Raw genomic sequence first — 26,170 nt, forward strand, 5'->3', positions numbered from 1 at the left:
CTTCCTTCCTTTGGAAGATCCCCACATTTTTTTGTATCAAGATAGAGTGGTAGAAGGTCAAAAACTTTCTTTCCGAAAAATTAGTCACTCCTAAAAATATAACCCGTTCAAATTAAACCAGTAGTGTTCTACACTGCAGTTTTGAACGTCGCCTCTTAGTTTTTATATTCTATTTCACCCAATAAAGACCATTATTATTATTTTCAGGATATATCAATTTTTGGGAAAGAAACGTTTAATAAAGAAGAAAAAGTAGCATCCTTACAGTTTTTGTTCATTGCTCATTCATTTTTGTTTTTTTTTTGAGACATTGTTTAGGTACGGTTATTTTTAGTATTTTCAGAAATTCCAACACTTCATTCACTTTAATATAATTTGTTCTTCTATCGATTTCAAATCTGTGTTTCAAAACACATTCTCTGTGAAACAAGGTCAAAAGAAAGAAGAAAATTATTAAAAAATGAATACGTAGTAAATATTCACTAAATTGAAGGATAAGGGATATAATTTATTCTTTCTTAGGCAGTTAAATGAAGAAGCTTTACTAAATATGACATATATTCTCATGACTTATTTTTTTTCAACTACTTACTACAGTTTATTGTATGATTTTCACTATACACGTGTTTCGCTATAAAATAGCTTCCTCAAGCGTAAACGTAGTTTAGCTTGAGGGTTTTACGAAAACCGAAACACGTGTTTTGCTATATAATAGCTTCCTCAAGCTAAACTACGTTACGCTACGTGTCGCGGTTTTTGTAAAACCCTTTATAGTAAAAATCATTCAATAAACTATATTAAATAGTTTTAATATGGATTTCCATCAACAATCGACCAGTTCTATTCAATTAATGTTGTTCAATTCGAAATCTTGAGTAAATTACAATATCTGATGCATATAAGAATGTAGGCTTCTACGGCTGACGTCAATTTTTGGCGTATCAACTGTTGATACGTCAAGAAGAGTACTTCGACCACACCACTGAAGATGACTGCCGCAGTTGCAGTTGAAACTCATGCTGTTTCTATATGGAATCTGTATCTGGTATTTGTAGGGTAGGGAGGGTGAGTGTAGACTCACAGCACTTACGCCACATGTGACCCATTGTACATCCTCCCGAAGAGTTGTCCTCCTAGGTCATCGTCCATCCTGTCCTTTCCAGGAAGGTGAACAGGTCACTATGATACCTCTCCTTTATATTGGTAGGTGCAGGCCAAGACTCGCCGAACACATACTCTCTTTGGCAACCTTGAGATGTCTCACGGTGGCCTCCGCGAAGGTTTTGGAAGGTGCAGCGATATTACTGTCGTTACGCGGCTTCTTCAACCTTCTTGGGGTTCCCTTCGTGAAGGTGCACAAGTGAGGGGGCTTTTCTGCAGAGGCAGCTGGTTCCTTGCCTTCATTCAAGGCAAAGCTCCTGGCGCCCGCCGCAGAAAGTGCCCTTGCTGTTGGAGGTGATCTGCTATATCCAGCCTTACTCCAAGCGGTAGATTGGGTTGGATATTTCTATTCATCTCCAGCCACCGCCTTAGATTGAGGTGAGCACTTCTGTCCAGCCTCGGGATTGGTTTTTGTGGTTTCTGTTTATGTGTTGTTTCATTCATGTGTGTTCCCACGAGTAGCAAGGGAAGAGTTGATCACCTCTGGCAGAGCCTCGCATTATCAAAGGTAGGCTGATTACCATGAGGTTTCGCCCAGTTCCCCAAAGGGATCGTTTATCACCACATGTCACCCTGCGGCCATTCAGCTGTCGGAACGATTCCTTACACCTCAGCTTGGGTAGGCTAGTCCACGGTGGCAGGTTTCGCAGTGGCTTTCGGGGAGTTTTAGTTTTCCTCACCCTACTTATTTCTGCCACTGACCAGGAGTCCGGCGACCCGTCCGTAAGGCCACATTGACTTCCCGGACAGGGCCTCCAGTTCCCTGGCCGTTCCCCTATCCGCCGCCTGGGGACGCGCCCGATAGGTAGCCCAACCCACGGGTCTACATGGAATGTTTTATCGAAAGTAATACCGCGAGACCTCAAAATTTTTAAGATACCTAAATTTCTATTTTTCTACGAAAACTTCGTTATTGAGTCTGGTATTTGCTTGATTGGTATTACTATATAATAACATAGTTAGAGTTGTGTGAACAGTGGATATTCAGTTTTCTTTCGGTCTCTAGTATTTGTTCATTGTATTTATTCGATTCACATATTCATTTGATTCATCCCAGTAGAATGACGGTCTAGTCACTGTTTTAATCATAAATCAAATTGAACCTGTCAATTTCTGTAGAAGCATTTATGAAATATTTTGATATTTACTCAAAATCATATTTGAATATTTGATTCCATTGTTTGAATTTGATTAGGACAGTGACGGTGATTGAAATTGTAAGAATGATGCATAGCTAGGCCCTGAGACTTGTGTAAGTATGATTAGAGAATAATAAGACGTAGATGTCCGTTTTTATGATTTCAGAAAGAAGTGTTTTATCGCTGTAGAACTCTGTTTTGGTGGCCCAAACAAAAATGTGTGTCGGCGTATTTGTTATTCCTAATCGTGTTCTGTAATTTTCAAATTGTTCGAAGATAAAACTTGAAAGGAACTGAATTGAACTTTGAAATAACAGTTAGGTTCATGAAATAATAACTTTGTCATTGTTTCCGATGTTTGGACCACCTGTTACGAAGTCGAGACGGGGATATAATGATTGTCGAGTTTGGCTACGAGCTGTCAATTTGTATGGTTATGTCAATTCATTTGACTCTCGGGACCCCGCTGCTCATGGGGACGATACTCATTAGGACTTTACGGTTACGTCAGATGGTATTCGACATGTATTCGTTCTATTTTACCTGTGTAATAGCGATTGTATGGATATACGTGTTCCTTTCGTGATTGACTAGATGCTGGGCGTTTCTCCATTTGTAAAATCAACAAACAATACTCACCAGCAGTGCCTTTCATATTGTGAATTGTATGTTCGAAAATGATTTTGACATGAAGGCAGGAAAGACGTAAACAGCTCAGACTAGGTTACTTACTAATGTTGAACCACTCTAGAGTTGTGGATCATTCCAGAACACTCGGTGTAGTAACTGTTCGAACAGTAATATGAGGATTTTGTGTATCTTCATATATTAATTTCATACTTTGTTTGTATCAGGTCAAATAATTCGCTATTGTGAATACCGAAAAATGTGTTTTTTGGGAAAGAAAGGTTTTTGCCTTCTACTTCTCCATCTTCATACAAAGAAATGAGGGAATGTGCTGAAGAAAACAATCAATTATCAAATAAACTGTTCACAAAGATGTGTAGATCATGCAAAGAAGTAATTTTCATAGAAAAAAAGTCACTCTAAAGAATTACTTTCATATTAATATTGAACGTGAAGTCTTGCAAGTTATTCATAGGTAACTTGAAGAACAAAAAATTTCCCGGAATCGACACTCTTAGAGCTGAAACTATTGAACTGATAGCAAAAGAACTAGTAATACCTTTGACATACCTAGTGAACTGATCATTCAGTAGTGGAATATGTTCTGCTCCATTCAAGTACTGTTATTTTACCAATATTCAAGTCTGGAAATAAACTCAAAGTGGATAACTACCGCTCAATATTCATAATTACGAACTGCGAAAATATTCGAAACCATCTTGAAATCACGTATTGAAAAATACCCGACAAAATATAAAATCTTATCAAACAATCAATGCAATAACACTCGTTACTAACAAAATCAATGCAGACGAAAAATTACAATCGCTATACTTGTAGACTTGAAGAAAGCATTTGATACAGTTAGCCATGATCAACTTCTAGTATTGGATTGAAAGGAACATCTCACCAACTTTTCTATAGTTATCTTCATGAAAGGAATCAATGTGTGAAAATCAATAACACTTTTAGTGAATATGGTGTACCCCAAGGAACAGTTGTGGGTACAATTCTCTTTAATATCTACCTAAACGATCTTTTTGAGCTAGATGTGGAAGGGGACATAAGCTTCGTATGAGCTTCGCAGATGACAGAGTAGTTATTTACAAATCGAAAATGTGGAGTTGTCTAAAAGAAAAAGTTGAAAGAATTTCAAAGCTATAATTCAATGGTTTGAAAGTAAACTACTGAGTTTTAATATGCCATTTCACATCACCTTTACATCTTATGCTAGCCATTTTCCAAGTTTCAAATCACTACTTATAAAATATGATAATGTGAATCTCACTATTTCTTCAGTAAATAAAATAAAGTATTTTGATTATATATATTTAAATACATGACATCCTTCCTAGATATAGCTCAAATGCTCATGCTATACTATACCTTATTTGAAACTCACCTCTCCTATGGGATAGTTGCCTGGGAATCAGCAAGTACTCATATATAAATTAACCCTGAAAATAATCTTAATTGAAAAAGAACTTACCCCACAGAAGCGCTTTACAAGGAAACATTGACTTCAGACATAAGGCAACTTCACTTCCTCAAAACTGTTATAAGGCAACACAAAAATAAACATGAACTTACAAAAATTGAAAACCAATATGCAACTCACCGCAAAATGAATTCAACCATGTGCCAAAGTCACAGAAAAATACTTTACAAAAGTGTTATACTCACTCAGCTCCTCGGCTGAGTGAGTATAACACTCAGCCGAGGAGCTGTTCAAAGATAAGCTCAAAGCTTGGTTCTCAGGTTTGCCTAGAGGACAGATACACCAATATGTTGATGTGAAAATTACATATTACCACAATGTATATATGTCTATAGAAGATGTATGTGGTTAGCATTGTGTAATCAGTAAGTCAATTTCTCCATGTTTTGGTTGTTTGTTTCATTTAAAAAAAAAGGGTGTTTGATTGATATGTGAGTGATGTTCGATACAATTTAACTATTGCGATTGTTTTATCACATAACCTAATTTTTTTAAATTCATATTAACTGTATGTGATTTTAATGTGATATCTGTATACGATTTTAGTGTTTTTTTGTTTATACTGAACAAAACCTTATTTTTATATCTCATCCATCACAAACTATTGTATATTAGTATGATATAGCCCACGCACAGGTGGGTTTATCATATATCAAAAGAATCAAAGCTTTTCACAATTTGAGGCGAAAGATTCCTTGAGAATTTCAGGTTTTGAAAACGGAAAGAGATTGTTTTCCTGAACGTCGACGACTGAAAAAAGATAAGCATAAATATTGAATTTTGTTAAATTTTTCAAGGTTAAGACACAAGTACCACAGGAAAATCCTTAAGGCGCTCTTAGAGCAGTACCTGTGCGGAAGTAGGCATTCACATTGGATTTGAATCGCTGGAGATTAACTCCCTTGCAAAAAGTTATCAGGGAGTTTATTCCACATAAACCCGTTCTCCAAATGGAAAAGTTTTTATACAGTGAAGTTCAAGGTATACTGAGTTGAACCTCGAAACGATGGGCAGCCACAGTCCGTCGCGTATTTCTGATATGTACCACTCTTGGTGGAATCAAATGTGCCAAGTCACTTGAACACTTCCCGTGAAAACAAATCTCCAACCTTTCTTCGATATTCCAGGCTATCAAGGTTGCGTGATGTTCGCGTCTCCAATCAGGCGGATGACTCTTTTTTGGATGAAATCTAGCAACTTCAGGAAATGTTCGGGGGCGGAGATCCATACATGAGAATAATCCTCCAAAGAAGGTTCAATCTTAGCTTGATATACAATACAAATGGGGTTGGAGGCAATATGGATCCCTGGGGAACACTAGCGTTGATAGTAGAAGTATTTGAAAGATATTCATCGACGATTACTCGCAGGGAACGTTCTTTCATGAAGCTGGAGAGCCATACACGAAAATGAGGAAATTTCGACGGTTCTCTTCAACTTTGTGAAACTCATCTCAAATTGGCTCCAAATATTAAGGAAACCTTGTGAACTTGATATTTTGAGCGGGAAAACAATAATGGTTATTTTCTTCAAATTGAATATCTGCTGATTCATTCCATCAAACTGACCATTCAGAAAATAAACACAAAGTGACTATTGGATAATTTCATCGGTATAGAATTACTTCGAGTTTATTAATAATTGAGCAATTAGCAGTAAATGTACCTATCAAACGGATAAATGCCGTAAAATATACGTAACAACTGGTAATGGTGCAGATGGCCTTCATATTCCACCACCCACTGTTCGTAATTTATGACTGTAGAAGTTGCAACGACACGGTGTAGAAAGAACGGTGAGTCTTGACTTTTCGCAACGCGTTTGAAAAGCTTTCTGAACATGTCGAAAAATAATAAACGATTCTGATTTTGAATAAACGACACATTGAATATACGATTTATTGAACATAAATTTTCCATATTTTTTCGTCAATAAAAGTCATTAGTATTATTATTATTATTATATCCAAAATTTATTACTGATAATAAATGTTGAGACGTGCGATTTGAACAGAGAGCTTTTATCTCTATTTCTTACAAACATGGTCCCACAGTTAGTCCAGGATCATACATAAATGTTTCCTGAAAACTGAAGATTCAACAGAGCTGAGAAATAAAGTAGAATGACTTTTATGAACGGTAGAAAAACAGACGGATTCGGAAGATTCCCAACTAAATATTAGAAACGTCATGAATCATGTACATGATATAAGACAGACATATGAACGAAACTAGTTATATGCATGTACTCGAACAAAACTATGATTTTTCCACTAGAACATTCTTAACAAATGTGAGTGAAATGAAGACTTGTACGAATCTGGACTAACAATAACCCCAGCGTATAAACTAACTGTAAAATAAAAACTGCTTGAAAATGTGCTGAATTATATTATTCTTTCGTAAGAACAACAATATACATTATTATTACTTTTCCAAAAAGGTTACGCTTGTAGGACTTTGGCCACGACATTACCAACTAATAATTGCCAAACCGTGAGGTGAGTGATTCTTGGGTCCGATCATCTTGTGCTCTGAGTATGAAACAGCCCTCTGCTTTTGTCCGATCAAGATGTCTGCCTCAATGCGGCTAGCCGACATTTATTTAAGATTCGAAAATAGAAAAAGCAACATCCCACCAATGATTCCAACAATCAGCATAACCATTTCAATAAAGTTGCCTACCTGGAATCTACGGAGCTAAAAGAAAAAATCTCTATATTTCATCCGTCGCCTCACTCTCAGTTGAAAATTACACGACAAATATCGTCTCACTATGTTTGTCTTGAAGGACTTCATCAGGATCAGTAGTTTGTATAAGCCTGAGGGTGAGGAATGAATAGTTTCAATAAACTTGACACTTCGTAGTCCCTACAATGTATTCAATATCTTCCCAGTATAAGACAACAAAGGTGTCTCTTCAATACTGTGAAGGTGTCGTAGAGCCGAGCCGAGCCGAGTTTCATCGATAGATATAGGCTATACTGCACATGTCCATAATAAGAGTGCGAGAGGCCTAGTGACAGGCGACTTCGCTAGACTGAGGTGATGAAAATATCGTCCAGGCAAGTCATGATGAACCCCTCAGTTCCAGACTACAGCCCAATCGACTTGTGGAATGCGAAGGTCGGGTGCTTCGATAAACCAAGGTCTTCATGCATGGGATTATCCGCTTGTTGCGTGAAAGTGAAGTGATATCTGCGGCTTTCATGTAAGTCTTTTGCTGACTGCGTTCTAACTTGATGCATAAAATAGGAGAGATTTTATTATTGGGGTCATCTTTCTTTCCATACCTGGCAAAATCGAAGAGGGTTCAACGAAAGTATTGAAACTTTTTGTGCAATGTTTTATTACCTCGAATGCCATCTCTTAATTGGCATGAAAATGTCCAACAAATTCATTCTTTTGTCCTTTTTATTGTGTTGATTGTTCTTTGTTTCTTTTTTTTTATATTTTTTTACTTTTTACGACGCATCGTCGTTAACCAATTATTATATACCATTGTTCACTTCCAAGTTTGAAGAGGCGAAAAATACATCTGTGTAACGTTAGAGAAGATGTAGTTTGATTGTTCGTAATGCAATATCTTCTATGTCTCCACAAGAATATACACAGTGACGACGTAAAAAGTTTTCCCTCCTCTTGACTCTTGAATGGAACAAGCTATCGAGGTCGAGTAGAAATCAGGTAAAAAGGTACTACTTCTACCACGTTTTGGCATAAAAATGATTTTAGTCACGTGACTTAGTGTCAAGTGGGCATCATCAACTTTTTTTTATGTAAAGGAGGGGTCACGTGACTTCTGGTTTTGAAGGCCTCCCGATTCTCTCTCCAACACCGCTGTTTGTGAAAATCGGCCAAACCATTTCAAACTGGCGAGCGAAATTTGCTTAAAATATTTAGCAAATAAATTACATCAACTATTAATTGCAGTAGAATTTTAAGTCCGTTACTGATTCTGGTTCAAAAGCCAATTATTTGTGGCAAAACAGGTGCGCATATTATTGGTACTTAAGTTGTGGTTTTTGTTCGAGTTTTATATACCTTGGTTATTTTGCTGGAGACTCCAAATAGCATTTCATTTCAATGTCAGTCTATAATTGATTTCAATCATATCGATACTCTTGACAGTTTTCATAGATTTCAGCGTTTCTTTATAATTTTCAAATGCCTCATACCCTTCAGAAGAAAAAACCGAAGCATTTTTAATTTACGCTAAAGCTAGGCGTAATTACCATGAAGCAGAAAGAATATTTAATGAGCGCTTCCCAAATAAACCAATATATCGTATAACTACTTGAGGGAATTGCTCAGTAAATTTTAATGGACTGGTTGCGTAACGAGGGAAAAATGATCTGGAAAAAAATCTATTTCAGAACAGCAAATCGACATTCTGACAGCTGTAATATTCCACAACAAACAACGAAAACGTTAGCCACGGATTGGGACGTATCTACGACTACAGTGAAAAAATATCTTAAGAAACACAAATTTCACCCATATAAATTGAAAATTCTGCATCAATTAACAAAAGACGACCCAGATAGAAGACTGCAGTTTTATGAGTCATGTCTGATCGCATAATCCTAAATCCCGGTTACATTAACTCTATTTGTTTTAGTGATGAATGTACGTTTTTTCTAAATGGAACAGTAAATAGATCGAATGTGCGTTATTGGTCGGACGTAAATCCGCACGGTTTTCGACAGGGTCATACTCCAGAGAAAATCAACGTATGGGCTGGTATTTTGGGTGACCATCTCATAGGTCAAATATTTATGGCAGAAAATGTAACTGGGCATCTATATTCAGATATGCTTCAAAATCAGATCCAACACAGTATTCAAGAAGTAGTTGGGGTGAACCCAAATGAATTTACCATTCAATTCACCTTTCAACAAGATGGTGCACTCCCACACAACTGCAGACTGTCCGAGAATGAGTTTACCAGAATTTTCCGAAACGGTGGATAGGCCGACGTAGCCCCATTGAGTGGCCAGCTAAGTCACCTGATATGACACCTTTGGACTTTTTCTGTAGGGGTACATAAAATCTAAGGTGTTCGTCAGCACGCAGCCACACTGACTCCAGGAACTTATAGATCTAATAACAGATGTGTGTTACAGTATTACAGTATGTTACAGTATAATTTGCCACTGATGCAGTTATGCATTGTTATGCTATGTATGCATGCACACAAACAATGATCTATTTTTGGAAAACCTGAAAACTAATATTTGACTGACATGATATCAATCAAAGTAATGTGGTCAAATTCTTGTGAATTCATCTGGACCAACGAATTGGAGGTCCTCAAATTGCCTTCATCTGCAACAAAAACACCAACAACTGTTTTGTACTATGGAAACTTAAAGAATCCGTATCACTCTCAATCTCAAAAAGTATTACTACATACATTCAGTCAATTTCTAACTACTCGGTAATAAGCTGAAGGACTTGTTCTAGAATAAACGATGTTCTTGTTATGCAGAGAACAATGACCTTCAAGCATGACAGATACCGCTACAGAAAGTAATTCTCACTGTTTGGAATCCTCACTCTCATTTCTTTGTATATTCTATATTGCGTCCCTCACATCAAATTTCTATTGATGCCACTGGACTTTGCGTTTACTCGGAATAATTTGCGATTTCCTGGAGTCATTGAAGTCCACTAGATACTCGTTAGGACAACAAGGGGATTGCTCCGAATTCTTGAGGTTTTTGATGAATACTCTTCGTGAGCAAAAAAATAGCAGAATCAATACTCCTAACCGCTCTGTATTGAATGATTCCGAACAGTCTATCTCGTCATGTGTTTGTAGATCGTTTGCTGGAAAAATCCTCACTTTACTTTGTAGTAAATGTTCAAGAGGTAGCAAAAACGAATGTGATTTTGTGGAACTTCAATTACCGTATCCTAATGTGACTAATAACCAGTCCGTGCAAAGCTTATTGTTGAATAATCTGAAAATGGAACTTTTAACGGGTGATGAGCAACTGTATTGCCGAACATGCGCCAAACTGACTGGCTATTGTGAGAAAATAAGTATATCTGAGGCACCAGACAACCTAATGATAACACTGATGATCTTAAAACATTACTCAACCCCTAACGGACCCACCAAACTCTTACGAAGGTTCGAGATAGCAGAATAGAGCAGAACTCTATTATAATCTTCATGGAGTCATTGTTCACTGTGGTTCTAGCCTTGAATCTGGCCATTATTACGCATTGGTCAAAGACGAAACAGACTAGTTTAAATTTTATTGCGAGCCTCTGGAGATAACGTAAATTTTGTTTTACGAAATAAAATACATTGGCAAATCAAGATCTTCAGATGATGTGGTGCTGCAGGTTTTTCCGGGTTTTCCGGCAGCTGAAAAATCAAATGCGCCACTGAAATCAATGAAGTCGCCCGGAGTGCCAATCAATTTTTATTGTTTCATAATTTCATGATTTGTATTACTTTCTTCAAAATATTTCAAGATTGGCGAGAAAATTACTCGAAATCCAATTGGTTCCTTTCACCTCCTTTCAAAACACATAATTTAGCGTGACCTCGCTAGGATCATCTGATAACGAAGAAATTACACGCGTATACGCAAAATATCGTGCAATTTAGCATGCGAGAAATACACGACCGCGAAACCCTTCTTATTACTAGGCTGCAGCCCAAATTGAAACTTGCAGTGACCTTAAACAAGCGCATTGGTCACGAAATTACGTACGCTGATAGCAAGTGGACCAATTAATGTAAATGTGAAAGTTAAAGTGAAACAGATTACGTTCATATCGGCATCTCCATGTGACTTGATAACTCTAGCAAAAAATCCGTTGGGTGTATTGAAATCGTGTCGGAAAATGTTTTAATAACATCGCGAAATTACCCACAGGTGTTAAGTGATGACCGTGCGTGGTAAAGATGAATCTGGGTTGTTTTAATCTGAACTGACATGCATGAGACACGAAAATTTTCTGATTATCGAGACCCAATTGGAAGTTCTGGACAAGGTACAATAATGCAGCCTTCTTTTTATATTTCCTAAAAATGGCAGGCTTCGTAGGTGAACACACAATGGGGGTAAATATATCAAAACAATTTGGAAATTCACAGAAATTGGGCGCTATGCATTCAATATCAATATTGAAAGTGCTCCATCTGACCATCTCTGAATATAATAATAGTAATAATAATAATAAATGGTCTTTATTCATCGTACACAAGTTACAATATTGCCAATGAAAGGCAAAGTTCAGCTTACGGTGTTTCACAACCTAACCTAGTAAACTTAAAGTCAAAAAAATAAAAGGTATGTACAAGAAAAAAAAATAAAATAATAAGTAAATGATAACAAATTACAAGTTGACTCTGAAAGATACTGCTATATAATACATCACAGTGAATGAAAATGATTGACTAGCTAGGGTAGAAATAACATTAGACTGAGAGTTATATTACAAGGAAATCAATAACCAGTAAGAAAACTGCCGAAAAATATTTGGTAACGAAGAGCTATTAAATTCTAATTGATCATTCAGTAAATAACCCAAATTCCGGAATCTATTGATTTCTGAGCATTCTAGAAGATTGAGTTTCAAATTCTTCTCTTCTAAATGTAACACGTCGTATTCATGATTGTACTCATGTCCTTCTGCTAAAATTTGGTTTGCAAATGAGGAATTGGTCTTTCTATTTATGAAACTACTTTTATGATCTTTAATTCTTTGGTAAAATGTTCTCCCTGTTTGGCCAATATACAGTTTTGGACAAGAGCCACAAGTCAGCTTATATACTCCTGATATATCCGACACCAAAGTTTTGCCTTTATTGTTTTTAATAAATTCACTTAGATAATCATTTGTTCTGTAAGCTACGTTTACTACGTGTGTGAAAGAATTATGTATGATAATGTCCGTGTAACACTTTTACCAGCATAAAGTTGCTGCATTCAATGGTATGGGTGAAGCGTTCGGAGCCAATCTCTACATTGGACCTCGGCTACATAGTGCGGATATCCGAAGTACTCTTTTGATTTATGGCAATGAAAACCTCCAACTTTTTTGTTACTCGAAACCAGAGCGTGAAAGCATGTAATCTGAACAAGAGCTATTTTGAAACTAATGTTCAGCAAACTATCTCGTTGTCAGTGTTCGTTTGGAATAACAGTAGGTAAATTTTAACCGACTAGATTAGTCAATCACTGAATTGGAAATGTTCCTCAATTTGGGTTATTACAGCAAATGCTAGTTTGAACAAAATAAGGTTGAGTTTAATTCATGAGTTTTTCAAATTCACTGACCAATTCATGAGTATTCAAGTTGGTGTTTCAAATGTTGGATTTTAATTTTTGAAGGGATTTGTTTCTAATTCGCATATCGGCAACAGCGCCTATATCAAATTGAAATAATTTATACGTACTTAGATATTCTACTTTAAAAAAGAAAAATTATCTTTATAAATCAACAATTAAGGTAAAATATAAATTATAGTTCAATACCACATCCACAAGCCACATGAACAACAGTTGTTTTGTTATTTATTTATATAGAGGAAGATAGGTTAAGTGCACAAAATGTCTTATGTCACAGAATGTCTCGGAACTCGGAACATAAGTAAACAAAACAACACGCTTCTGACATATGTCATCTTTGTTTGTCTCATACAGGTAACAGATTCATTGTCCTTCATTACCTATAATCGATGTTGCCAAATGGTGAAATAGAAACGAATCTCCTTTAAATGTTGAATGCATTATTTCATTCCTCTTTTTTGAGTCTTTAAATAATTTTTGAAGAAAAAGGTTGCAATTATAAGTTCAAAATGCGTTGTTTTAAGCTCTTTTATAAAAACTACTTGAATTTCGTCAGGAGGAACATTCCCCATTGAAAAGATGCCAGTGTTTGGCTAGACTCACAGCGTATCTCAAAAATGTAAATATAAGTGTTTTATTTGCTTGTACTTTATTGCCTTTGTCGTTGTAAAATGAAAGATTGACAAATCGTTAACAAGTTATGGGTATTTACTTACTGTTACAATTAATTATTTGAATAAATATCACCAAACTAATATTGTCATAAGTTAATAGAGATATGAACGAATTCATATAACAACCATCTAAATAAAAATGAAGAATTTGGTGCATAAGTTCATCTCAGGTCATATAAATCAAATATCATAGAGGTTATTCCATTCAGAATATACGACAACTGTTTATGGATAGAGGAATAGAAAATGGGTACTTCCTAATTATTCAAGTAAATAGAACTATTCAGAATATTCAGCAGACACACAAGAAAGCGACACTGAAGAAATAAATGGCATAGTATTAGGTTGAGTTGAAGGTAAATTTTGATGCCTTGAAAGAATGACACAGAAAAAAACACATAGTAGAAACTCTATAAATGCATTTTAGATGAAGCAAAAAATCAAGAATATAGACTATCACTGGCAGACGAATTAGTTTATTCTCAAACTCTCAACAAATTCATCGGTCAAAGGATTATCCTGAAGATAACCTACATGAAATAGATATTAGTTAATGAATAAGATGTAATGTTTGGAGTTACAAAAAATATAGGTTGAATGAGTTGAAGCAAATTCCATCATTTTATAAAGAACACGAAATATACAAAGAAGTTCTGGAAACTATTTGTAAGATACGTAAATCGTTTTTATGATTCCGTAGGATTCAGTAATTAATTTGACAACGAAGGAAATCCCTTTTGATTATAATTTTTCGTCCACGCCCAGCAGTAGTTTTCTCAAAAGTTTGAGGCTCCATGATACAGTTCTGGGTGATATGCTGGAGTTTTACTAAGAAAACCTCTTTTTGATTCAAAACCCAGTTTTACATCAACGGTTGGAGATTTCACCAACTCTTTCTATATAGCTAATTTCTACTCAATTCAGATATAAATTTTCTGTTCTTCGATGCTGTAACTTTTATTTCGATCTTCGTGAAGATTATTAAAGCACTGTATGTTTGGTTTGATTCAAAACCCAGTTTCACATCAACGGTTGAATATTCCACCAACTCTTTCTATTTAGAGCAGTTCATTATCAATATTATACCCACTTTAGTTGTAGCATTGAGCAGTGGGTAATTTTCTACTCAATTTAGATATAAATTTTTTGCTCTTCGATGCTGTAACTTTTATTTCGATCTTTGTAAGGATTATTAAATAACTGTGTGTTTGGTTTGATTCAAAACCCAGTTTAACATCAACAGTTGAAGATTTCACCAACTCTTTCTATTTAGAGCAGTTCATTATCAATATTATACTCACTTCAGTTGTAGCATTGAGCAGTGGCTAATTTTCTATTCAATTTAGATATAAATTTTCTGCTCTTCGATGCTGTAACCTTTATTTCGATCTTTGTAAGGATTATTAAATAACTGTATGTTTGGTTTGATTCAAAACCCAGTTTTACATCAACGGTTGAAGATTTCACCAACTCTTTCTATTTAGAGCAGTTTATTATCAATATAACACTCACTTTAGTTGTAGCATTGAGCAGTGGCTAATTTCCACTCAATTTAGATATAAATTTTCTGATCTTCGATGCTGTAACTTTCATTTCGAACTTCGTAAGGATTATTCAAGAATTGTATATTTGGTTTGATTCATAACCCAGTTTTACATCAACGGTTGAAAATATTACCAACTCTTTCAATTTAGAGCAGTTTTTTTTCAATATTACACCCACTTTGGTTGTAGCATTGAGCATTGTAGCAAATTTCTACTCGATTTGAATAAAAATTTTCTGCTCTTCGATGCTGTAACTTTATTTAGATCTTCATAAGGATTATTGAAGAACTGTATGTTTGGGGCAGTTGGGAAGTAATCTCACTTCCTGGCAAATCCTTTCGCAATTGTCGAGAACAAAACACATATTCGTTATACAAACTGGTAATTCATAATATATTTTTAATTTTGGACATCTCACTTATTAAGTTGCTATTTTCCGATTCATTTCATATCAGTTGAATCTTCATATATCTTGAAATTAATCCTTTTTCTTTCTTTTTCCAAATACTCAACATCTCAAATTTATTCCTTTTTTGAATCTACCCGGATCTCTAGTGCAACCTTGATTTTTACTGTGAGAATTTACGTAACGAATTGCATTCGTTACTGCCTTAATTAAAACTGGCAGATCTGTGGGTGTTAATCTTGAGTAGAACCTCGGCGAATATGAGCTTAGATGAGATTATTATGCTAATTGTTCCTTTGTCAATGGAGGTGCTCGTCACGGATTCAATATACTTCCAGTGTAACACGTTCCTGATATATTTCATGGTACACTCCCTGATCTTGGTGACGAATTGATACTTTTCATGGTTGGCACACTGGGATCATGAAAATGATCCAATTTCAGTCGTCATATAATTCAAACGTAATGTTTGTAGATCGAAATGGAAAGTTGGCTATGACGAAAATAACTTCCTCGGGTGGCTGTGGAAAACATCAACATACACAAGTGAATAAATGATTCTAAATACGCCAATTACTCAATAGTGAAGTTTCATGTATTCAGTTCTCAAATCATTTGCTGTATATCACTGGAGTTTTTTCCCAACACCAAACCGTCATTTCAACACCTCGACACGTGTTTCGATCATCAAGTGATCATCTTCAAACTGTTTAATATTTCACTTGGTGATCGAAACACGTGTCGAGGTGTTGAAATAACGGTTTGGTGTTAGGATAAAACTCCAGAAATATTCATTACTGCACCAAAGATTCCAAACAGTGCATCATAAGTTTGCTGTATGTTCTAATATTTTTTCTTGAATTGATCACATATCCTAAACGAGCACTTTTTTTAAACAACGATACTCTTCTTCACGCCTCTTTCACCAATCAAGATGGCATCTTTAGGAGATAAAAAAAAATCATTATATATATAGTGACAGATCTTCTCAATTGATGGAAGTATATTATATTTACTGAATGAAGTAAAGATCACTTATAACAATGTATTCTCACCATATTCTTCACTTCTTTGGTGCTTAGTCTTTGACTCTTCACTCAGTCACTGAAAGTTTGAAGTTATACCAACTGTTAAGCTAAAACCCCTGAAAGACAAGCTTTCCGGGGCTTTTTTGGGGTTCCCTTTTGAAATCTTCGCAAATGTTGAGCTGCAACTCCTCAACAAAGACAAGCTTTCTCGAGCTTTTTTGAGGTTCCCTATGTTTATTCTATCACACTCTTCTTACCTCAATAATGTATTGAAATTTTTGTCAATATTGTAGTTTTATGTTTTTTCTAAATTGTAGTTCTGAAAAGGGGATGAAAATGATAGGGAGACTGCTTAGTTTCGAGTATTTCAAAATAAATTGAGTTCATTGTGGTAAATCATCTCTCACGTTGTTTTTCTATAGATAATACGCTTTCAACATAGATTCACTCTTTATGGGTTTAGTGGACATTTGGTGTATGCTCTTGATGACAAATTGAATATTTGTAGCTTACTTACTGACTTTCCTAGGGCATTCGACTTCTTAAATCACGGATTAGTTCTGTTGAGATATGGTGTTTTGAAAAATTTGTTTTTCCATTAACCAGCTGTCGCACCCCTACGAACGACAACCCTCAGAAGTCGAAATTTGTGCGAGCCGAGGATTCACGAGGTCTTACCTTTCAACGTGTGATTCCTAACACGAGTTGGACGATAGCAAGTGAAAATCGATCGTTCAGACTGGGGTTTGAACCACCGACCAACACGGCAGTCAATTCCAGTGAGTGAACAAAGCACCCACGTCGAAACGTCTGGCTACCTGGCTCCCGTGTGAGGGATATCACTTTCAAACTCTTGAAGTGTTAATCACAATGAAGACTCCAGGGTTTTCCCAAGATTCCCCGAAAAATACTGCTCAAAATCATGAATTCGTTGTTGTTTTTGGTCGAGTGTAAGCTCGCGCGGTACCCACTATGAACAGAGCTTTTGCATACCTAAATATTCATCCACAATATTTACAGCACATTCTTTTGATATCCCTAGAGCCTTAGCTATCTCAATCAACATTTCTTTCCACAAACTCCTGTTCCCACCTTTTCCATTTTCCATACAATTTTTTTCATTGCTTCGTCTCCTTCAAGGTCGTTTTTTCTTGGCTTCCGGATTTCCTTTTGTTCCCATTGCAACTCTTCTTTTTTCTTTCTTTCCTCTCGCTGAGGTTTTTCCCTCTTTTTCTTCATTGTAAATCTTGGTCGGGTCATATTTCCATCGTACCCCTCGTAATCTGAGTCATCTTCACTCCGATCTCCATATTCTTGAATAATCATTTCCGCCTTGTTCAGATGTTCTATTTTCAGGCTCAATTCTTCATCAGATTCCCGGACTTCCTCTTCTGTTTCTGCTTCGGTTTGTGTCCCCATTTCCCGGACTAATCTCTTCTCCATTCTTTTCGTTTCCTCTACCAAAACTGTCGGTTCCTGTAGTCGTTGTTTTTCTTCCGAAGTCTTCATCTCGTTCCATTTTGACATTTTATAAAATTGTCGAACTTGCCCGAGCCACTCGTGTAAGATACCCAGTATCATAAAACACCCTGTGAACGTAGAAGCAATAGAGGATGACTAACTGTGACTGTTACGAAATGGGATTTGTCATCCCGGCGAGTCGAAACACGAATAACGGCAGTAGAGTGCTAGCTTCCATTGTGAGATTATATATTTGTTTATAATCAGTCGTTGTTAATATATTTTTGGGGTTTATTCGCTGTATTATTGTGAGATTGAGTCTAACAGTGCAGCGGTGGGATAGCAACGCTCTATCTGAAGGGACTAGTGTTTGTTTGTAGTTCGTTTTTTTCATTCGTTACCGAGAAATGGGTCGGAAATCAAAAAGAAGTTTCGGTACATCGGAATCAGAAAGTGATAACGATTATGGGCGATATCGTCGGGAAAGCGGACGTCGCAGAAAGAAAACCAAGAAACATTCTTCATCACGAGATAACGAATCTCGTGAACCGCCACAGGAGGATCCAAGCGTAAGTGAAGTCCGAACGGTGGAAAATTCCCATGGTGAGTCTGTTGTTAATTATACTGATATGTTGCGGAGTCAAGGTGAGAAAATAAAGCATTTAGAAAACATACTGGCCGATTATATGAGCAAAACTTCAAATGTTGAAAACAAATCTTTGATTGTTCGTGCAGATTGCATACCGGAATTTTGTCCACGTAAATCCGATCTCTCGTCAAAAAAGTGGCTTGATAAAATAGAACAACTAGCTCAAATAAACGGTTGGGATGATCGTCTGAAAATTCTCAATATGCAGTCGCGTTTAACTGGCCTAGCAAAATCTTGGTGGAATAGTTTAGACTCCTATGATCACACATGGATGGAATGGAAACAAATAATTGAAGCGGCTTTTCCCGACCATCGGGACTTTCCTAGTGCACTCAGAAAAATGAGTACTAGAATTAAGTCACCAATCGAAACGTGGACTGAATATTATTTTAGTAAAATGGAACTGTTGAGGGCATGTGAGATACAAGGTAAAAACGCAGTAGCCATGATTATAGATGGCATAACCGACCCGGTTATACAAAATGGTGCGAAGGCAGGGAGGTATTGTGACCCTGAGACACTCTTTAGTGAATATATTTCATCTCTCGCGCCGGAAGAACGTCTGCGGTGCGATGTAGGTGAGACTAGGCTCAAAAAGTTTCCTCGATCGCATCGTGAAGATCATAAATCTACTTTTGTGGAAAATAAACACTGAAAAATGGCAGAATATACAAAGTAACGCCAACTGGGCTCAAATGGGTTGTACCAAAAACTGGAAGGTACGCCGTAACAGTTTACTGTCATGACTCTGTTGGGCATTTTTCGCTTGATAAGACGTTATCTCTTATAAAGCAGAATTATTGGTTTGCTAATATGAAAAAGTATGTTTCTAGACATATTCGTTGTTGCTTGCATTGTTGCTACAACAAGGTACCGACAGGCAAGAAATGCGGAATGTTACATTCAATAGAAAAGGTCGCTGTACCTATGGATACAATTCACATTGATCATCTAGGTCCTTTTGTAAAGAGCAGGTTAGATAATTCCTACTTGATTGTATGTGTGGATGCTTTCACCAAGTACGTGTTCATGAAAGCGGTCAAGAGTACTAAAGCAGCTCCTGTAGTTAAGTTTCTGAAGGAGATATTCGAAACGTTCGGAGTTGCACGACGCATCATCTGTGACATGGGTAGTGCGTTCACGAGTGCCAACTTCAACGAGTTCGCCCGGCAGTCTGGGGTGAAAGTTGTGCATAACGCAACCGCTACTCCCAGGGCAAATGGTCAAGTAGAGCGATATAATCGAACGATACTCTCAGCTCTTGCAACCATGAGTAGCGACGAACGAGAATGGGACAAGGAACTTGGCCGAATCAAGTTCGGTATAAATTCTTCAATACAAAAGTCTACACAAAAATGACCTCACGAACTCATGTTTGGTTATGACCCAAGAGGCATGTGTGACTCTTTTCTCACTAATGAAGTCCAGATTTCTGACCACAAAATTGACAAGCAAAAAAATACCCGGGAAGCTATTGATCAAATAAGTAAGTGTCAGCAAAATCAGAAGGCTGGATACGACTCTAAGAGAAAAGAATCATTCAAGTACTCTGTTGGGCAATTAGTTCTTATAAGACACACAACTGCTTCCAACGACGGAAAAAGTAAAAAGCTTCTACCAAAATATAGCGGGCCATACGTAGTGGCAGCTATTTTGGACCATGATCGGTATGTTATTGAAGATATTCCAAAAGCAGACAGGTCTCAAAAACCTTATAGCGGAATATGTTCAATTGATAAGATGAAGCTCTTTACTACCCGTAGGGACAGTTTAGAATGTGTTAGTGACGACGAACTCGATAACGAACAGACCAGAATAAACGAACAACTGGTAAATGAAGAGCACAACGTTGCCAAGCAGCAATGTGTTGCAAAAGAAGGTACCGTTCTGTCCCAGGGAGGGTTCATTCAGCCAAACGTTGGCCAAGCACAAGGTGTGCTACACGAAAATGAACACTCTCAGGCGCTAAAAGAAAAGCGAAACGTCGCCAGACAACTAAGTGTTGCAGAAGCAGGAAACGTCCTGGCCCAGAAAGCGTTCATTCAGCCAAACGTTGGCCAAGCACAAGGTGTGCTACACGAAAATGAACACTCTCAGGCGCTAAAAGAAAAGCGAAACGTCGCCAGACAACTATGTGTTGCAGAAGCAGGAAACGTCCTGGCCCAGAAAGCGTTCATTCAGCCAAACGTTGGCCAAGCACAAGGTGTGCTACACGAAAATGAACACTCTCAGGCGCAAAAAGAAAAGCAAAACGTCTCCAGACAACTATGTGTTGCAGAAGCAGGAAACGTCCTGGCCCAGGAAGCGTTCATTCAGCCAAACGTTGGCCAAGCACAAGGTGTGCTACGCGGAAATGAACACACCCTGGTGCGAGATGCTGCGAACAGTGAAAATGTTTACCCTCAGAGCAGTGAAAAAGTTCATCAACCTGTTCACGAACAGTTGGTTGATGGTCAGATGATCGTCGGAAGAACATTCTCCGCAGGTAGGCAGAAAAGATGTTCCGTAAGACGAAAAGCTGGCTCACTAAGCTCAAAAAGGGTTCAGCAAACGGCTGATGATAGACGAATAAGGGATGTCGAAAGTGAAGTCCCCTCCGAGGTTGAGGCTAATAATTTCGCTTCTCACGAAGAAGAAAACGCACTACGTGCTGCGAGTCAATACGTTGACCATAAAAAAAAAACGATTACGAAGAGGCAACGCCTCCATGAGCTAAAGCCACGATAGTGTGGAATTATCGTTCTTCTTTATGAATAATTTTATAATGAAATTTATGTTACAGGTGAACGGAAAATTATCTCCCTCGGGACGAGGGTATTGTAGCAGTGGCCGACTGTAAGATACCCAGTATCATAAAACACCCTGTGAACGTAGAAGCAATAGAGGATGACTAACTGTGACTGTTACGAAATGGGATTTGTCATCCCGGCGAGTCGAAACACGAATAACGGCAGTAGAGTGCTAGCTTCCATTGTGAGATTATATATTTGTTTATAATCAGTCGTTGTTAATATATTTTTGGGGTTTATTCGCTGTATTATTGTGAGATTGAGTCTAACACTCGGTCCAACCATTTGATGTTCTCCACCCATCTTCTTGTAAATTTTGATATCTTCCTTCAATTTTTCTTTTCCCATAAGTTTTTCCATGCGTATACCATTCCAAAAACAGTGTCTGACTTGTTTCTCCTTTCCTGAAAAAACATCCAGGGTTGACGCAATCATTCCCAATGAGTACGCCATTGGCATCATCATTTGGGCCATCGTATATATTGGTGAAGTACCTGTGGTACTAGTTGTTCCTGTCGTTGTAGTTATTTTATGGGTTAGTATAAGTGGGTGAACTTTACATGCAAAAAAAATTTATAGCTAGAAAGGGATACTACCTTTTTTTTGGCTTCTCTCCGACGAACCTACTCTGAAAATCCCTACTTGATTACCCAATTGAAATCAACTTTTTATTTACTTTTCCCGGTCTCAACTTCTAACTTCCGTTTTTTCACCCTTTATTTCTCGGAAATTGGCTTTATTTTTCCTTTAAGGTGTCCATTCAACTGTTGATGTCCTCAGAATTCACTCAAATTACTTCAAAAGAAAACCCAGACAATTGGTTTGAATCAGCTTCTCATACAATAACAATCGTTCGACTTACTTTTCCACACAACATTAAAAAAAAAATTGTATTCAATTCAACTTTTTATTCAATGAATTTCGTTCCAAGAAAAATTCCCAAATTATTCATTTCAATGTGTTATTCCATCGAGTTTCACTCCAAAATAAAAAATTAATTGATTTGACTTTTCATTCGATAAAGTTCATGCAATTTTTTATTTACTCAAACTTTAAAAAAATAATTATCTGATTTGACTTTGAATTTCTACATTATTCAAAAAGAACACTTTCCAAAACCAACAACAACACTTTCCATAAACGTGAAATTTGTACGCGTGTCTTTTGAAGGTTAGGGTTAACTAAAAATCATATGAACAGTACTAATAGCACCATCTGTGTGTTAGACTACGAACTTCTCCTCCCACCTAATATTAGGACCCGTATTATTGCTGACATAATAAAAACCTTCACAGCCTCACCAAGTTTCATATGGGGATCTCCGAAGATGAAACAGATTTTCTTGTTGGAAACCTACATTCTTTAAGCCTCACACAAAGTTGGCAAAATCTGAATGAACAAGTAGTAACAATGACAAGATAAATGATCTGACTTGTGGAAAATGAGAGAAATAGTTACGATAATATTCCATTATTGTATGCCGAATCTTGAATTACATGCAAAATATCTGGCCTCACGCTAGACTTTAAATCAACGTGGACCTCACACAATGGAAATCTGTGCAATAAGTTGGGGAATAATTGTTATGTGTTGATGTTTATGGCAAGTCACTGTGGCAGGAAAATTCATTTGACTCTGTAATACGCTACAGATATGGAATATTTGTTGGGGCACTAGAAGCCAAGCTAAATGTTTTTTCATTAGATAGATAGATAGGAAACAATCATGTAGAGATACATTTGAAAGATCTGGGATACTCACTGAATATTGAGGTCTATTTTGACGTTTTTTTTATTTCAATAATCAAAGTATTATTATATTATAATTATCACTCGTTTTCATATGGAAACAAGACCTAATATGTAGTTATTGCTCAAAATAATGTTTTTCGAAAAATAGGTTCTAGGATCCTTCAAAATGAAAGATGAAATGAAAGAGTTTTAATCTCATCAACTAATCTATGTAACGATCTGAAATTTTTTTTGCTCTGTTTCGGAAACAGGAATACGTACATTATTTTGATGGTAAACGGCTCGAGGTTTGAAACTGATTCAAATTATTGTACTCAGGGTTCATTTGTGTCACTTAAAAAATTCTACACCCTAATTTGATGACATTTGAATCAACTATGGACAATTTTTTCGCTACAGCTAACTACAGAAACTATTTTCCATCAGTGGCGTGAGCAAATTAGAGATTCAGATGGAACATGTTCAAAGAATCACGCCATGACATTTAAAAAAATGTAAAAGTTGAAAAAGAAGGCTATCAAAGTTTGTTTGAAGGTGATTGACGATGTTTCAAAATGAATTTCATTAGTTCGGACTTCCATTGCATTGTATTATAGGTATAAAATGATTTGAAATACCTAAAAGGGCCAATACAAATGAAAAATTAAAAACGATAACTGAAAATAACGATTATTTTAGGCGAAAAAACCCTGAAATTAAATCACAGTGAAATTACTGTAAAAAATAGAAAAAATAGATGAAAAATAAAAATTAAGAGATTCCAAACCAAATTACTCCACGACGTTTCGATTGTTAGTATCCACAATTGTCTTCGGGTGGTGACTGGACTAATTCATTCGAGAGATGACTATGTATGGGTAATTCAAGTACTTTCACTTATCTACTCTTTCCCCTTCACCGGTTTCGCCAGAAATGACCGTTTGGCGAGAGTTGTCCATATTTCACTAGATTATGGGTACCCATATGTTGCGTATCTATATGCTAGCTTGGCTGTGTAGATTGAAAGACAACACGTATGCGACTTCTTTGAATTTCCTCCTAAACCGGTGTTCCTCCCTGTGTATTGTCTCAGCTTGGGATCACTCGATGTTATAATGATGGATCCAAACATGCTTTGCTATTCCTGATTTGCTGTTTTCCCCTAACGAACTTTCAATGGCATATGGCTATCAAAGTTACTATTGGAATAATTATTTCTGCGAAGTATTAAAACACAGATGTTTGGCGTGCTCAACAAAATTCATATATTTCTGTCGGGGAATGAGGTGAAATTGAATTCAATTTGATTTTCTACTCAATCCGTAAATTTTATATTTTTTTTTCTTTGCTCACGTCGACTAAAGCAGAATGTCACAAAAGAAACAAATGAAAACATTTTTGACCACGTTTCAAAACTTTTGGGGGTGCTAAACTTGAAAGTGTTTTCAAAGTGTGTTCTTACCTCTGAAAAAATTCAATGTCGAAATTTTACTCACTATACCACGAGTACTTGTGAGCAAATTTAATTTCAATTCAATTTTTCTCCAGTTTCATTCGTGACTGTGAATATGTGTGAGAAAACAGTGACTGTTTCTAGAACAATGAACTTGTAATACGATAGAATTTACTCTCTCGATAATTATATATTTGTCTCCGTTGTGTCTGCGAAGATTTTATTTACTTGCCAAACTGGATTAGTAGAACGGTGAACTCATTTTTCAAACTGTTTAAAATCAATCAGTTTTGTGTATTTTTTTCCTTCTACGCACTTAGTTTTTTCATTCCGTGATAAATGACCTGGAGACGTTAATGAACTATTTAGCTTATTCGAAGCGTGTTGAAAACTAACGACTATTGGTATTTGGAGAAGAGCCTGAAGCTCCAGAATTTCTAAAAAATCAAGTATTCAGTGTAGTGTCGACAGTATTACAATGGTAATCACCATTTTTGACTTGGTTTTTTGTTGTAAACATCAGAAATGTATCTATATTTGCATCAAATCATGCGTACTAACTTCGAAATATATTCGAAAGTAATTCACAAAACCTCAAAATTTTATCGATAAATTTTCATTTTTCAAAGAAAACTCTGTTCTTCAGCAATCCCATGACAACGAATGGTATGATGAAACCACTGGACCAAATGTTATTGATATTGCTCAAAAATAACAAAGTTTGGTTTGTTTGAAGGTGGTTGACAATATTTCGTGGTGCATTTCATCAGTTCGGACTTCCATTGTCTAATATGATATAAATTGATCCCTGGAAGAATCTGTAAAAAATCAAAAAGATCAGCTGAAAAACAATTGTATCAAGCAAAAAACTGAAATTACAATGAAATAACATACAAGTAACTACCAAAAAAACAAAAAATTGAACTATTGACACGAGCTGAAAAATTAAAAATTTATTAACATGAAATGAAAATTAAAAATATAAAATTAAAAGATTCCAAACCAAGTTATTTCACGATGTTTCGATCGTTAGTTGAAACCTTTTTTATATTTTTAATTTTCATTTCTTGTTGATAATTTTTCAGCTCGTGTTGATACTTTAATTGTTTAGGTTTTTTGGTTGTTGCTTGTATGTTATTTCATTGTTATTTCAGTTTTTTGCTTAATAAAATTGTTTTTCAGCTAAATCTTTTTAATTTTTTATAGATTCTTCCAGGGATTGCAAAGCAAGTTATATTATATCAGACAATGGAAGTCCGACTGATGAAATGCAACAAAGTTTGGGTTTGAAAAATTGGACATTATTCCGGGAAAATTTTTAGATCGAGAATTATTCGTGAAAATAATTTCTTTAACTATTCTCAGCTGAATACATCGATAAAAGAACAGAGGAAAGATATTTTCCTAAAATAAAATCAATTTTATAACACATAGATGATAAATTCATGGCTGACAGCTGACAGCTTTATCGGTTTCAATTTTGTCGCTATTCGCTTAAGAAATGTTCAGTCGAACGCACCGTACCGTTCAGGTTCACGAAGGTTCACGATATCGGATATCCAATATAATTCACAAGCTTGATAGGCAGAATTGGAACCTCTGGCGTGACATGAAAGTAGTTAATCTTAATCATCTCCTTATGATGTTAACTTGGTTAGCGAAATGCGCATATAGAGACAGAATCTATGTTCTAGTGT

The 26,170-nt window shown here is 36.3% G+C and overlaps 2 protein-coding genes and 1 long non-coding RNA gene across 3 annotated transcripts in view; all 3 read left to right on the forward strand.

The window, feature by feature from the left end:
- LOC111507755 (uncharacterized) overlaps positions 1-26,170 on the forward strand; it is a 734,072-nt gene that overhangs the window by 452,125 nt on the left and 255,777 nt on the right.
- On the forward strand, positions 17,952-21,529 carry LOC141485441 (uncharacterized). The gene is made up of 2 exons (XR_012467210.1): positions 17,952-18,455; positions 21,284-21,529. It is a non-coding gene; the product is annotated as an uncharacterized lncRNA (long non-coding RNA).
- Positions 19,295-21,529, forward strand: LOC141485440 (uncharacterized). Its single transcript, XM_074182186.1, has one exon. The coding sequence runs from the start codon at positions 19,873-19,875 to the stop codon at positions 21,226-21,228; it is 1,356 nt and encodes a 451-aa protein (XP_074038287.1). The 5' UTR covers positions 19,295-19,872; the 3' UTR covers positions 21,229-21,529.

Source organism: Leptinotarsa decemlineata, unplaced genomic scaffold (genome assembly GCF_025532065.1).
Source record: "Leptinotarsa decemlineata unplaced genomic scaffold, Ldec_3_MD MMD2_tig00026328_RagTag_RagTag, whole genome shotgun sequence".
NCBI lineage: Eukaryota > Metazoa > Arthropoda > Insecta > Coleoptera > Chrysomelidae > Leptinotarsa > Leptinotarsa decemlineata.